The sequence below is a fragment of the Elgaria multicarinata genome, chromosome 4, assembly GCF_023053635.1.
Source record: "Elgaria multicarinata webbii isolate HBS135686 ecotype San Diego chromosome 4, rElgMul1.1.pri, whole genome shotgun sequence".
NCBI classification, from domain to species: domain Eukaryota; kingdom Metazoa; phylum Chordata; class Lepidosauria; order Squamata; family Anguidae; genus Elgaria; species Elgaria multicarinata.
This window is the reverse complement of record NC_086174.1, coordinates 129,024,903-129,039,015: the sequence shown is the minus strand read 5'-3', so window position 1 is coordinate 129,039,015 and position 14,113 is coordinate 129,024,903. Positions and strand designations below refer to the sequence as shown.

At 41.5% G+C, this 14,113-nt stretch overlaps 1 protein-coding gene across 1 annotated transcript in view; it reads right to left on the bottom strand.

Annotated features, from left to right (window-relative positions):
- Positions 1-2,949: 2,949 nt before the first annotated feature.
- The window catches only part of TRIB2 (tribbles pseudokinase 2), a 28,562-nt gene continuing 17,398 nt past the window's right edge, over positions 2,950-14,113 (bottom strand). Inside the window, exon 4 of the mRNA XM_063125179.1 lies at positions 2,950-5,829. Coding sequence (XP_062981249.1) covers positions 5,361-5,829 — 469 coding nt within the window. The 3' untranslated portion in view covers positions 2,950-5,360. The remainder of the gene's footprint in view (positions 5,830-14,113) is intronic.

Here is a 14,113-nt window from a genome sequence, read left to right as displayed (position 1 = left end):
ATTCACTGCAAATGAGCAACCATTAGTCAGCCACATTTTTATATAATTATTGGCAGCGCAGGGGGAACATGCACACGTCTAACTATTTCCACCCAAACAGAACAGAAGCTGCTCACACAGGGCTCCAAAGAAGGAGGTGGACTGAAGTTAAGAGGAGATGAGGAGATGGAGTGGGGGCGGGGGGAGAGGGGGAATTTAAAATGCTCTCGCCAAAGCTGCTTTTTGAAAAGAAGGAAGGCATCACAGTCTGGCTTTTAAAAACAAAGCACATTTATTGTAGGAGTTTAATTGGAAAGAGTTTCAAGTAATTTAAACTCTGGCTGTATTCAAAAGAACGAATTTCTCTCCAAGTTTACATATTAATGAAGTTTTTATGCTGCCACTCTGAGGAACAATATGAAACAGTGTAATACAACAAGAGTTGAGCCAAAAGCCACCACAGAGGAAGTGGTATGTTTATATGTCCTTGCAAATAATAAAAAAGGGGTGTGTGAGGAAGTGTCATTACCTGAGGAAGAGTACTTATTTAGGGTGACCATATGAAAAGGAGGACAGGGCTGCTGTATCTTTAACAGTTGCATAGAAAAGGAAATTTCAGCAGGTGTCATTTATTTTCATGCAGCACCTGCCTAGTGAAATCCCCTCTTCATCACAACAGTTAAAGCTGCAGGAGCTCTGTCCTGTTTTGTATCTGGCCGAGAGGGCAGGGCTCCTGCAGCTTTAACTGTTGTGATGAAGAGGAAATTTCACCAGCTTCTCCATATATACAAATGACACCTGCTGAATTTCCCTTTTCTATACAACTCTTAAAGATACAGAAGCCCTGTCCTCCTTTCCCTATGGTCACCCTAAGTTATTGGTTTACCTAGCCATGAACAACCCAAACCAACAATTCAAAAATTTAATCTCTTTAACAAAATGTGATGCCCAAAATATTTAACCCATTTTGCTAAAGCATCCTGAACCTCTGGCTGAAGTGTGAAATTCAAACTAAATTGGGGAGGCTGTTGTGGTTCATGTTTGTTTTGTTTTTATTGGCACCTAAGCACATCAAGCTTAAATATTTTGAAGAGAGTTAAAATTCAACATTTTCATTTGGGATTGTATATTTCAATTTGCTCTAGTATTCAAATTTGACTTAAGAATTACAGCGGCTAGAACTGTTACTTTAAAACTTACAGGAAGCTGGGTTATAGAGTTGGACCAATTTAGTTAGGTGTTGCACACCTGCTACATGTTGTTCCCTATAAGGCAGGGATGAAGAACCTCAGCTCCAGGGACTGAATCAGGTTGTTCAAGGGTCCCAATGTGGCCCTCTGGGGATTCCCAGGTCACATCCCCTTCCCTGGCCCCACACTTTCCTCCAACCACTGATTGTTTTGTGGTTTCCTAGCTCTGGGGCAGTCGTCCCTCCATCCGTCATCCCTCCTCCCCGCGCATTCTAAAAAGATTGAAATGACTCTCTTAAGACTTCTACTGGCAGTAACAGCTTGAAGCTAAAATCCACTGGTATTTTTGGTATTTTGGCCCTAAACCGTTCGCCTTCAGGCCATCCTTCCATGGCCCCCCTAAGCTTGTCTGTAATGGAAAATGGCTCTCAAGCTGAAGGAAATTCTCTAAACCTGCCATAAAGCATCTGCAGTTATCCTCAGCTGAGAAAGAGATATAAATCATGCCTTAAGTAATATGTATGGAGATAGAAGCCTATTATTGAGAGCACTACCCAGCCAAAGTTGGGCACTTTTAAATCCAATTGCTTTCAATGGGAGAATTTTATTTATTTAGGGTGACCATATTTGGGAAACCAAAAAAGAGGACACCTAGTGTGTGTGTGGGGAAGCAGCTTTCTGAGTCCTGCAGAAAGTATGTTATTCCCCCGCCACCTTAAAGAACCTGATTGGAGTGGAGGAGGGGAAAGGATTTCATTCTGCACCACCACCATCCACTCCAATTGGGGCCTTTTCTATAATGTCCACGAATGACCCACTTTCCCCTTTAAGACCTCAATTGGAGCTCGGGGTGGGAGAATGATGTGCCTCAAGAAAGCATGTCATTCCCTCCTGCCATGCTAATGGCAGCCTTAAAGAGGAAGGTGTGTCATTCCAGGACATTATTGAAAATTATAGAAAATCCCCCCTGACACCATGGAAAGAACAAAAACCAGGACAAATCCGGGGAAATCCTGACAGTTGGTCACCCTAATTTATTTATATCCTGCCATTCTTCCACCGTAGAACTCAAGGTGGTTATATGTTAGGGTGACCATATGAAAAGGAGGACAGGGCTCCTGCATCTTTAACAGTTGCATAGAAAAGGAAATTTCAGCAGGTGTCATTTATTTTCATGCAGCACCTGCCTAGTGAAATCCCCTCTTCATCACAACAGTTAAAGCTGCAGGAGCTCTGTCCTGTTTTGTATCTGGCCAAGAGGGCAGGGCTCCTGCAGCTTTAACTGTTGTGATGAAGAGGAAATTTCACCAGATTCTCCGTATATACAAATGACACCTGCTGAATTTCCCTTTTCTATACAACTCCTTTCCATATGGTCAGCCTACTATATGTGGTTCCCAGCTGGCCTACCCCCCAAGTACTGACCAGGCCTAGACCTGCTTAGCTTCAGAAAGATGGCTGCCTCATGTGCTTCAGACCAAGCCCTAGAATGAAGTGCATATTTAAGGTTGCAGTCCCTTGTGCACACTTCATGGAAGGAAGGCTACCAAACTGAGCGAAACATTCTTCAAGTAAGCATGCATGGGAGTGGGTCCACACCCTCCTCTCTGAGGGAAGTATTCACTTTTTCTAGATGATGCCTCAAGGCTGCAATTCTAAGCGCACCAACTCGAAGGTAATTCACGCAATGGGACTTACATTCAAGTAAACATGTTTATGCTGTAAATAAGCAATGAACAAGGTTTCCGCAGCAGTAAGAAATGATGAAGAAGGAGGGAAAAAGAGGCTTCACAAGTTGAAATTTAGTTAAATATGCACAATTTTGTTTATTGAAGAGATTAGGACAAAAAACATTAAACCAAATACAAGACAAAGCACCAGAGGCAGTAACATCCCACCATGCACATCACCAATCTTTCTTCCTACAAGTTTATAAAATAAACATGGGGGGGAGGGGAGTCCCTCAACACAGCACCATCTTCAGAGTGTAAAAACATACTCCTTTATATTCTTAGATACCAAAATAGAACCAAGGCAGGTCAGCCGCAGTGCTTTGTCTCTTGAACCATCATCTTGAGAGTGGGATCGAAAACCTTCCTGCAGGGCAGGCAAATAGCATCCATACGTCAAATGCCAAGTAGCTGTACGCACATGCCACATAATTAAGCACAAAATTCAAGTAACATTTACATACTACAGAGTCCACATGTACCTATCCAAAAAACATGACCACTTCACAAAAAACGCATACAAGGCAGTAACATCAGAACAACTGAGGTACTGGAAACACAAATATTTATGCCAAGAGATTTGTTTGTTTTGTTTTGTTTTGTTTCCCCCGATATCATACAGCAATATAAAAGCAGTAATAAAAATCATTTGCCAGTCTAAATCAAAACGAAAGCTCTAAGGGAAGTAGTGGGGATGTTGGGGGTGTAAAATAATAATTAAAAAATATGTCATTCAGGGACAGGAATACCCGAAGAGAAAAATAATAATAAAAAGTGTATTTACTACAGCATGTAACATGTCACCCCAAGTCAACCCGTAATTGAAGTACTGGCTTAATTCATCACAACCGTGACAGTTTCATCAATAAATAAAATCTTGACAATACGAAAGGTGCATATTACTGTGTACTTTTTTTTTTTTTTAGGAGACAGATCTGTGTCCTAGTAATGTTCAGCTTATTGATAGGTCAATGAGAAGACAATCAAAACAGCATCCTTTTTATAAAACAAAAACAAAAGCAAGAAAACCGAAGAAAACCCTTCCACAAATTTAGAGGGGGAAGAATGCCGTATTTTCTTTCTTCAACAATATAGATCCCCTCTGTTCATGTTCAGGACATTCAGTGGGAAAGTTAGTTCAAGGATGAGGGTTTGTTTGTTGTTTCATTTGGATCACTTAAAAGGAATTCTTCCCCCTCTCTCATGATCCTCCCCCCTCCTCATATGTGGTCAAATTTCTGTGCAGATGGCAAAGTGGAAGCCAGTATTTCAACCCTTAAAAAACACACCATCAAAAAGCAATATAGATGTGTTCTTTTCTTGTGCTAATCAAGCACTCAGACACATCTGGAAGTCTTTTGTTACTGCTTCCTGCAACAAAACCATTTGACCAAAAAACATACCCAACCCAGAACAGGTTGCATCCAATTGTATCCTATCTGCTGACAGGAGGTTCCTTGATCCAGTGGAGGCTTCAGCAAGCACAAAAGGTGGTTGGGAGAAGAGGTGATTTTTTAAAAAGTCCCCCTTTCTTTTGTAGCATCCCAGCACCAGCTCCCATGCTGTTCCAAAGTCCAGCCTCCTCTCCAACACTCTGGAGCAAATTGGAGGGGGGCAGGAAGCAGCAAGGGGAAATCACCCCAAATTGTGTTCCCTTGCCTTTCTGTTAAGGAAAGACTCCACTGGATTACGCCGGATTAAAAAGCATTCTGTCAGGGGGCGGGGAATCCAATTAGATACAATGCACCTTGATAGGTGACAGTCCCTTCCTGTCTTAAGGGAACAGAATATTTCAAATACCATTTCTCCTGGTAAGAACTAAAATAGTTTATTTAGGAGAACTGTGAATTTGAAACTATGTGTCCTGCTTAGCACCCACTTCTCATGTCTTCCTTTGTGCATTCTACCACCCGCCATCCCAAATGATGGATCCCACGGCAACTATGAAACATTGGATTTTAAAAACAGGAAACAAAAAGAATGAAATAATAGCTAATTGTACCTTCCCTGAATAATGGCTGAAGTTAAATATCTAACAGTGCGATGCCAAGATGCAAGTTGAGGCAAAAGTTTTTATTCACTGGGAACCGTAAGTATTTGAATGAAACGGAATCAGGAGTGGATTAGTGGCTGCACTGGAGCGTGAGAGTGCAGTGTCCTTGGCTCCATAAAGACGAGAAGCTACAGTTGTTCCATGCTGCCGCCTCCTTCTTTTTCTATGTCAATCTAACTTGATAGCAACAATTTCTCCCATCTAACCATTCTTATGCTACATCTGTTGTGTTAGCTCATTTCTTGGGCATTCCTTCTCCGACCAACCGCCCCACCCCATCGCCCCTCCAATTTGTCTTTTTGCTATCAAGCCAGGCTGAGACACAGATATAATTCTGCATGATCAGAAAGGACTCCCTTCATGTTATCCTTTCCGAACTGCACACCACCCAAACACTAGTCTTAATGCTCAGTTAAAGAATGGATCCGAGTCCTCTTCCATATTGACATCAGGCACCAGCTGATCTGTTACTTCCTTAGCACCGTATCCTGAATTAGACACATTAAAATCTGTGGAAAACCAAGGATGGTCCAGAATTTCCTGCGAAGTCAGCCTTTCTGTGGGCTCTCGGCGCAGAATGCTACGTATAAGGCATTTCGCCTTAGGGGATAAAGTCTCTGGAATGCTGAACTGCCCGCGGCGGATCTTGCTGAAGAGAGAACTAGGCTCAATGTCATGAAAAGGATAGCGTCCAACGAGCATCGTGTAAAGCATGACTCCTAGACTCCACACGTCTGCTGCCTTGCCAGAGTAGCTGCCGTTTGTGTTCAAGATCTCTGGGCTCACATAGGCTGGGCATCCATGCTTATCGGAAAGGGAGTCGTCATTTCCTCGCAAAATGTAAGCATCTTCAAGGCTCTCCAATTTTACTCTAGTCCTGTAAGGCAAGAAGAGAGAGGCAACTATTAGATACACTGACAATTACCTGTGCCATTTTGTGGCAAAACAAAGGAAATGCAGGAACATTTACAGGAATGCAAGGAAGTCTTTACGGCTTCTTAGCCTAGCCTGTCAGAGAGATGACATATACATGGGCATGGAGTGCATATTCCCTCCAGTAAGGCTGAAAGGAAAGAATAGCTTTTAAGGGAGCTGAAAGTTGTTCAAAAGAGCCTTTGCTGCCTCTAATGTACCTATGTATTTATCTCAATGTTCTCTTTTCAAAGCTTATAGCTTTGAAACATACACATAGTTTACCAGGCACAAAAGCAGAACGAATGAATATACATGCCTCCATCAGGAGCAATTACTCTTTCAAATTCTGTTCAACTTTGAAAAGTGATTGCCTTTCTGCAGTCCAGGAAAAAGTCCATTTTCACATGATAAATGTGCATGTTACTTTGCCCTCGGATCTACAAGTTTGGGCTAGCCAGCTATTATCTGCAGTTGCTCCTAACGTTGTCATGCTCTCTGTGCGTTGTCTAGCACAGAGAATTTGAGGGGGGCAGGGGTTTGAAGGAGGGGAAAGGTATCAGCCTTTCACTTCGCAATGGGCTGGAATATCTTCCAAAGCAGCAAGCATCTTTCACTCACCTTGAAAGCACAGTGCAAGCCAAATGACTCTACTCTTTCCCCAAGTTCAGGAGGCCTTGAGAGTCATTCAGCCTCTTCAAACTGAGCTTTGGGAGTAGTCAGCACACAAATGCACACCCCACTTCTGCCTACTCCCAAAGCCCAACGCAAAATGAGAGAACAACCCTCTCCACTCTGAATTCTCCGGAATGTAGGGCTATAAAAGTTCTCCCATATCATGATTGTTTAAAAATATGGTTACAAGGAAGAGATTCCTGGTTCCCAGTGGCAACCATCTTGCTGGAACTGTGACTTTTCTCAGCCATATGTTACAAATGAAAAGAAGCAGTCTGAAGACACATGACATAACTAAATTGAGAATCCACCATCATGTTCGCCAAAATGTCAGAAACTAGTCAGACAAATGCATATCCAGGGAGTGGATCCAAGTGGCCGAATTACACCAAGCAGGATATTTCACTATGAAAGTGGTATATAAAAGGCAGGAGCCACACTACTGCTTTATAGTGGTATTGAAATGCACTGACAACTGTTGGGGCCCATTGACACATACCATATACCATTTTCATAGTGCTATATCCTGCTTGGTGTGGCTCCTGCCTTTTATATACCACTTTCATACTGCTTTCATAGTGAAATATCCTGCTTGGTGTAGAGTAGGCCAGTGAGAGATAGACAAACGAGACTTATTTCTTCTGAATGCCTCTGAAATGCTCCATGACGTAACAGAAAATACTCTGTTCCTGCTGTAAATTGGGTTTTAGGGCTGGAGTAGGCTACCAAGACCAATAAAAAATTAACAATTCTGAATTTTTAAATTAGATTCACTTGGGCTTCGTTGCAGCTCTGTGAATTGCGCCCAAGATCATTAAAAGAACCAAAAGTTAACAGACGTAGGGAGACTGAAAAAAAAGTTTTCAAATTCCTAGGCTCCAAAATAATTTCAGCTACATGTGGAATCAAGTATATGGGATTTTTTCAGTCATGAACATGGAAATAATTTTATGGAACAATTATTTTTTAAAAAAGATGAAGGATTCTGAATGAAGCTAATTACCTGAATCAAGAACATGTGTAGATTTACTGAATCCATTGTTTATGTATAAACACCTGTTTAACACATACACACACACACACACACACAAACCAAAATACAAAAGTGCTGCACAACAATCTATAACATTTTAAAACAATTATACTAAAAAGACATCAATACAATCAAGAAATAACCCAACACACAATGAGAACACACTTACCAACCAGTACTCTCCTCAAATTGGAAGGAGTAGAAGAATTTACTGATTAGATCCTATCTCCAGTACTACTCAAATCTTAAGGAATTTATTTAGAAATTGACATTGGTGATTTTTATTCAGATGATCCCCACCCCCAAAAACAAAACAGACAAACAGTAAAGAAAAACAACAAAACAAAAAACTAAGCAATAAGAAATCAAACCCAGTTGTTCCTTTGCTCTACAGAAAAGAATGGCAGTCGAAATAAAAGCAGCCATATAGTTTCCTTAGGAAAGGACCTCAAATGTCTGGGTACTACTAATAAGAAGGTTCTGTCTCTTGTAGCCATACCTCCTACCTTTGATTATGCAGGTATATAGAACAGGGCCTGGATGACAACTTGAGTGAACAGGGTAAGTTCATATGGGAGAGTATGGTCCTTAAATTATTCTCACTCTAGACCATTTAAAGCTCTAAAAGATTAATAGAGGCACTTTTTATTGTACCTGTGAACCAACTAAGAATCAATGAAGTTGTTGTAATACCAGAGTAATATACTCCATGCAGCAGGCATGGCCAAAAAACCCATTTCTGCATTCTGGACCACTTATCGTTTCTGAACTACTAAGGTAGCCCTATATGCAGGGCATTGCAATAGTCTAATAAGAATATGAATGAGAGAGACCAGATTTTTCCTGCCCAGGAGGGGCCACAGCTGGCATGCTAGCCTAAACTAATAAAAATAACTGCTTGACTCTTTAACCACCTGGGGATCTAGGAGTGTGTTAAATTCCAAGAACATAACCAGAGCATCAACCTGACTTTCAAGGAAGGGCACAACAATATCTAGAACAGGTTGAATCTCTATCCCAACGCCATCCCAATGCACCAACAATGAATATCTCATCCTTGTCTCGCTTTTCACTTTATTCACTATCATCCAGTTCATCATTGATTCCAGACACCTCTTTAGAAACGTCAGTTAGCTCAAGCTATCATGCCATCTGGTTTGCTGATAATAATTAAAAAAAAAAAACTCAAAGAGATTTTTGTGCCTTCTACAAGAATTGGTATATCCTTTAAAGATATAACTCTAATAATGTCAGTGAAGAACTTGGCTTTACAGGAGGGTGAATCATCACAACCTTCCACAACCCTGAAATGACTTTCTTTCCAAAATGAAATGTACTGTTAAAAGTTTCTGACAGATGGTGAAAACCCACATCTGTACAGATTATTTATTTATTTATTTATTACATTTTTATACCACCCAATAGCTGAAGCTCTCTGGGCGGTTCACAAAAATTAAAACCACGAAGAGCATAATAAAACAGCTAAATGTGTTACACACTGCCCTAAATATGTTACTTTAAACGGAGGGAAAAGCCTCAGGATTCCCAGGCACTCACATTCTATTCCAGGAAAGCATAGGAATAACTATGCTGTAAAAACCTTCCTTCTTCTAGGAACACTACCTGGACTGTGCTTTCCCCCCATCTTGGTGTTACTATTGGTGGAATCTAAGTTGCTTTTGAATTCTACTTAAAACAGAATCTCATGGACGTCAAAACTTTTGCAGACTTCCACAGGAAGTTATTGCAAATCTATCAAGGGTTCTGTTTGATTTTGGAAGGTCTACGGATCCTTATGAGACCTCTGAGCAGCAGGTGTTTATGAGGATCAATGGCAAGAACCCATCTGTACCACATAAGCCAAAGTCTTAACAGTCTCTTCTTGCCAGTGGCCACCAATGATCAACTAAGCATACATCGCTTTCAAGGATTACAGACAAATCTTGTTAGATTCAGGAACTGGGTATATATTACACAGGTGTAATACATAGAAATAGTCAAGGATGCATTCTCTCAGACTACCAGAGGGGGCAATAAAGAGCACTACACACTGTGGTTAAGAAAGTACCGGAAGGCTGAATAAAAATCTTGTTCTTATAAGGACAAGATGGTATCAGCCTGTTTGTGAGAGACCAGAGACTGAACAACACCAGGAACATTTTCACCTGTGAGAAGCACATTAAATATAGATATGCTTCAGATGTCAATCAGTCTTATAGACCAAAGAACAAACTATGAATACAACAGGATTCAATGCCACTTTTTTAAGGAAAGTAGCAATAGCTTCACAAAGCCATCAGGTGCCTGGGAAGTTCCAGTTTCAGATAGAATCTGGACAGTGCTCTGGAAATTCTTCAAAGTCTAGAAGGAAGTTCATTTTCTTTTTATTACTGGAATCTCCCCTTTGGGTTTCATCCATGCCTATTTGTATCCACAGACAACCGAGTGCTAGTTCAGAACATTACTGACAATGTGTTTGTTTGGTGTTGTAACCTAGTAAACCAAAAGAGCCAAGAAAAATCTACCGTATTTTCCGGCGTATAAGACGACTGGGCGTATAAGACGACCCCCAACTTTTGAGAAGATCTTCCTGGGTTAAAAAGTCATCTTATACTGGCCGTATAAGACGACCCCCAACTTTTGAGAAGATCTTCCTGGGTTAAAAAGTAGTCTTATACGCCAGAAAATACTGTAGTTGTCCTAGTCAGTGTCACAGAACTGAAAGAAAACAAAGGGTTCAGTTCTATGTGCTCATTAGCATCAAGGAAAGTATTACAAGATTTATTTTGTTACCCAGAAGCCTAGTCTTTTTTTTTTTTTTTTTTTAAAGAAAAACAGCCACACATCAAACTTTTTTTTAACATCCAGACACATTTACTAGCAGAGGTGAAAGTCCTTTTGGCAAAGGCCCTTGGATGAAGAAGTCATAAATACATAATTCACAAGAACTAGCTCCTACCTAACACGATGGAAGCTAGCACTTCCTCAATTTAAGCAGCTTAGTTGATGCTTCCCCTCAGTTGGTATGCATAGCGTACAAAGGGTGCATACCGTAGTAAATTCCCCAAACCTTCCCAGTATCAGCAATACTTGGTATCATATGCCACAAGAAGTTAACCTCCAATTCTCAGTTTCACGTTATTTATTTTGTTCTCAAGTGTCACTGAGGAAGTAGTAAGGTTGATTTGTTACTGCCCAAGCTAGTTAATCATACAAGTGTGGGAGAAGCCAATTCTGACTCCTATTACCACGAGTTTCTATGGGCCTGGCAGCATGTCATGCTACATATCCTAACACATCTAACACCTTTATGTTTTCAAGTTTATTTAAAAAAAAAAAAAAAACTTGAGTGTGAATGTGACAAACATGTATTTAAAAGATAAGAATGATATACTGTAGATACTCGTGTAGAGAGCTGAAATTGCCTATGGCCTAATTGCCTATGACCTAAACTAGTATCAGGGCTATATCACTTCAGACATCTAATAGGTCTCATGTGATTGAATGCTCATCCAGAGAACGAAGTCCTTTCTTTCCATCTAGAAAACTAATATAGCTATCTGGGCCTTATTCAATCTACTTACCTCCACGTGTGAATGGGAATCAGGGCCACAGCATGTAGCCCCGCCTGACATCACCTATACGATAATGGGCCCCCAGGCATTTGTGCGGTATGCATTAATGTCCAGGGTAGAAGGCGACAACGCATGGGTAACATTGGAGGTGGGACTATCCAGTGCAGTTCCACAGCCCCCTTGTATAGGGTGGCCATATGAAAAGGAGGACAGGGCTCCTGTATCTTTAACAGTTGCACAGAAAAGGGAATTTCAGAAGATGTTCTTGTAGGCATGCAACACCTAGTGAAATTCCCTCTTCATCACAACAAAGCTAAAGGAGCCCTGCCCCCTTGACCAGATACAAAAGAGGGTAGGGCACTTGCAGCTTTAATTGTTGTGATGAAGAGGGAATTTCACCAGGTGTTGCATGCCTACAAAGGACACCTGCTGAAATTCCCCTTTCTATGCAACTGTTAAAGATACAGGAACCCTGTCCTCCTTTTCATATGGCCACCCTACGTTGTGCATGAAGATAAGCAGGTTTAATAATACAGCTATGTCAGCAAGCAACACAGCTAGAACCCTTCTACCTATTTTTCTCTGAAAATGATATTTAAGGAGGAGCACTGTCATGCACCATTAAGGGCATTAAAATGGCAATGGTGTTGTTGGAGTAAATTTTATTGCTGTGGGTTTAAAACAGAAGCAAACAATCTCAATAATTCCACAAGCAGTTAAAAAGGTTACTACTGGCATACTAAAAGGTCACAGATGGATAATCCGTGGAAGGCAAGGCAGTAGGAGACGGCACATCACACCTGCAGGTAAGGGGGGGATTCAGAGAGAGAAAATTCTTAATTGCTATTGCAAAAAAAACCAACAACCCTGTCCCACTTAGACTACTGCTATGTCCCACCGGGGGTACGGTTGGCCACCAGTTGAGAACCACTGCTCTAGACAACAATGCCCCAGAGAATGCTTGCAGAAGTAGAAGAGAAACAGTTTCCCTGCCCTCAAACCACTAAATTCAGGTCCTGGGAAACTGCTGTTTTTTCTCCCCAAAATGCATATACCTTGTTTGATAGTGCTGCACAAGTCACAGCATTGATTGCTACTGCTAGTGGCAGATGACAGACCAATGACAAAATCTCTATCCCTAGCCTAGTGCCATTTTTGTGTACTTAAGGAAAAGTAAATACACTTGCTTCCTTGCCCTTGGCTTAGCTGTATCTCACTACTGACACAGGAAACCCCCACTGCCTCCTACCTCCTCTTTTAGTTTTGTGCCATGCTCATAAAACCTGACTTCTGGAAGTAATTGATTGTTTTAAAAAAGTAAACTCCAGCAAAAGCTGCCCTTGTCACCTTGAAGGCTGATTCATGTTTATCAATTGGAAATACCAGGTTAAATCCAATGTTACACAAGCGAACATCTACTAGTGCAATGGCACTAACTCCTGCTCTCTCCCACCCACCCACCCCCTGCAGACCTCTATGCCACCCAAAAAATGCTTCAAAGGGTTTCTCAGCTTTCCAGAGCAGAAGGTAGATGGAGAGCAACAGGGATTGGGGGGCAAGGAAGATCACCCCCTTCTGGTCCACTGATGGAAACAGTTCCATTTGCAGAATGCTTGCATTGGATTCAACCCATTGGGAACCAAAAAGCACTGGGTCCATGTGTACCCTGTATCCTGATTAAATTTAATATGCAATATAAGTTATATGGCCCATTTCCATTGCTCTCCCACTTCCAAAAATAGGTGGAAGGTTTGCAAAAATCCCGGCCATCACAAGTACAGCTGTTATCACATGCTGAGTTGCACATTTAGTAAAATGGAGGGTAGACAGTAAATTGTACCTGCAGTATTTTCAGAATAGTAAACACGCTAACCAGATCTAAGAGGTATGTGAAAGTAGGAAAACACGGAGATAAAGTATTATTGTACATAGTCTCCCTACCTGACGAAAGCAATGCCAAATAGTTCTCACACTACAGAAAACCCACTGGCAACAAACAGACTGGACCTTGCTTCTTACCAAATGTTAACGAAGGCACAGTTTGCTTAGGTGTGAGTCTCCAAGAGCTACATCAGGTGAGCATTTTATTGCACGCTCATTACTGGGCACTCATGGATTTCAGCAGAGCCCTCTCATGACGTCGTCTGCTCACGCACACCTTCCAGCCCTTCTACCCTTCTTCATGCCACAAAACAACAACAACCCACCCCAGTAAGTCCAACTTATTTTTAAAGATGGAAGTTGCCTATCGCCTGCTGTGTGCAGGAGAAGCAGCATAATCAGAACGGCCCACTGAACAGACCATGTGCACATTGTTTACTTCCTCTTTCAAAAGAGGAAGTAAGGAGGGACAAACGCACTGGCGGAGAAGTGACAATAAGGAAATGTGATTTTCCCCTGTGTGATGGCACTCCAAGTGTGTTTCATGTGCACTCTAGATAAGAAACAAACCACTCTCTGCCTGCCTCCTAGAAACGTACGAAGCTGCCTTGTACTGAATCAGATCATTGGTCGTCCCTGATCATGCCAGGGATTGGCCCTGGGACCTTCTGCAGGCAAAGCATGTGCTGTACAATTAAACTACTGCTCTTCCTCATGCCTGAGATCTCAGGAAGCACCTTCGTTCCTCAGTCCCTATGAATGTGAGGCCCATAAAATCCAATCGTATGAGCTCAGTATCTGTGAAGTCCCTACCACTTATGCTGAATAAAACACATTTTATTATGGTTGGTCGTCTCTCAACAACAATTCTTTAGCAATGAGACCATTTGTAAGAGTTAGATTCTCACTGCCCCCCAGACTTATATATAGAAAAAAGAGCACCCCCAAAGCAGGCTATCTTTGACACACCTCATTAACTTAAAGGAGAACATTTATCACACCAGCATTATATTTCTCAGAAAGCATACAATGCTTTTCATCCTAGCCTTGATTTCCTTTCCCAAAATAAGGTTTCCTGAACTTCC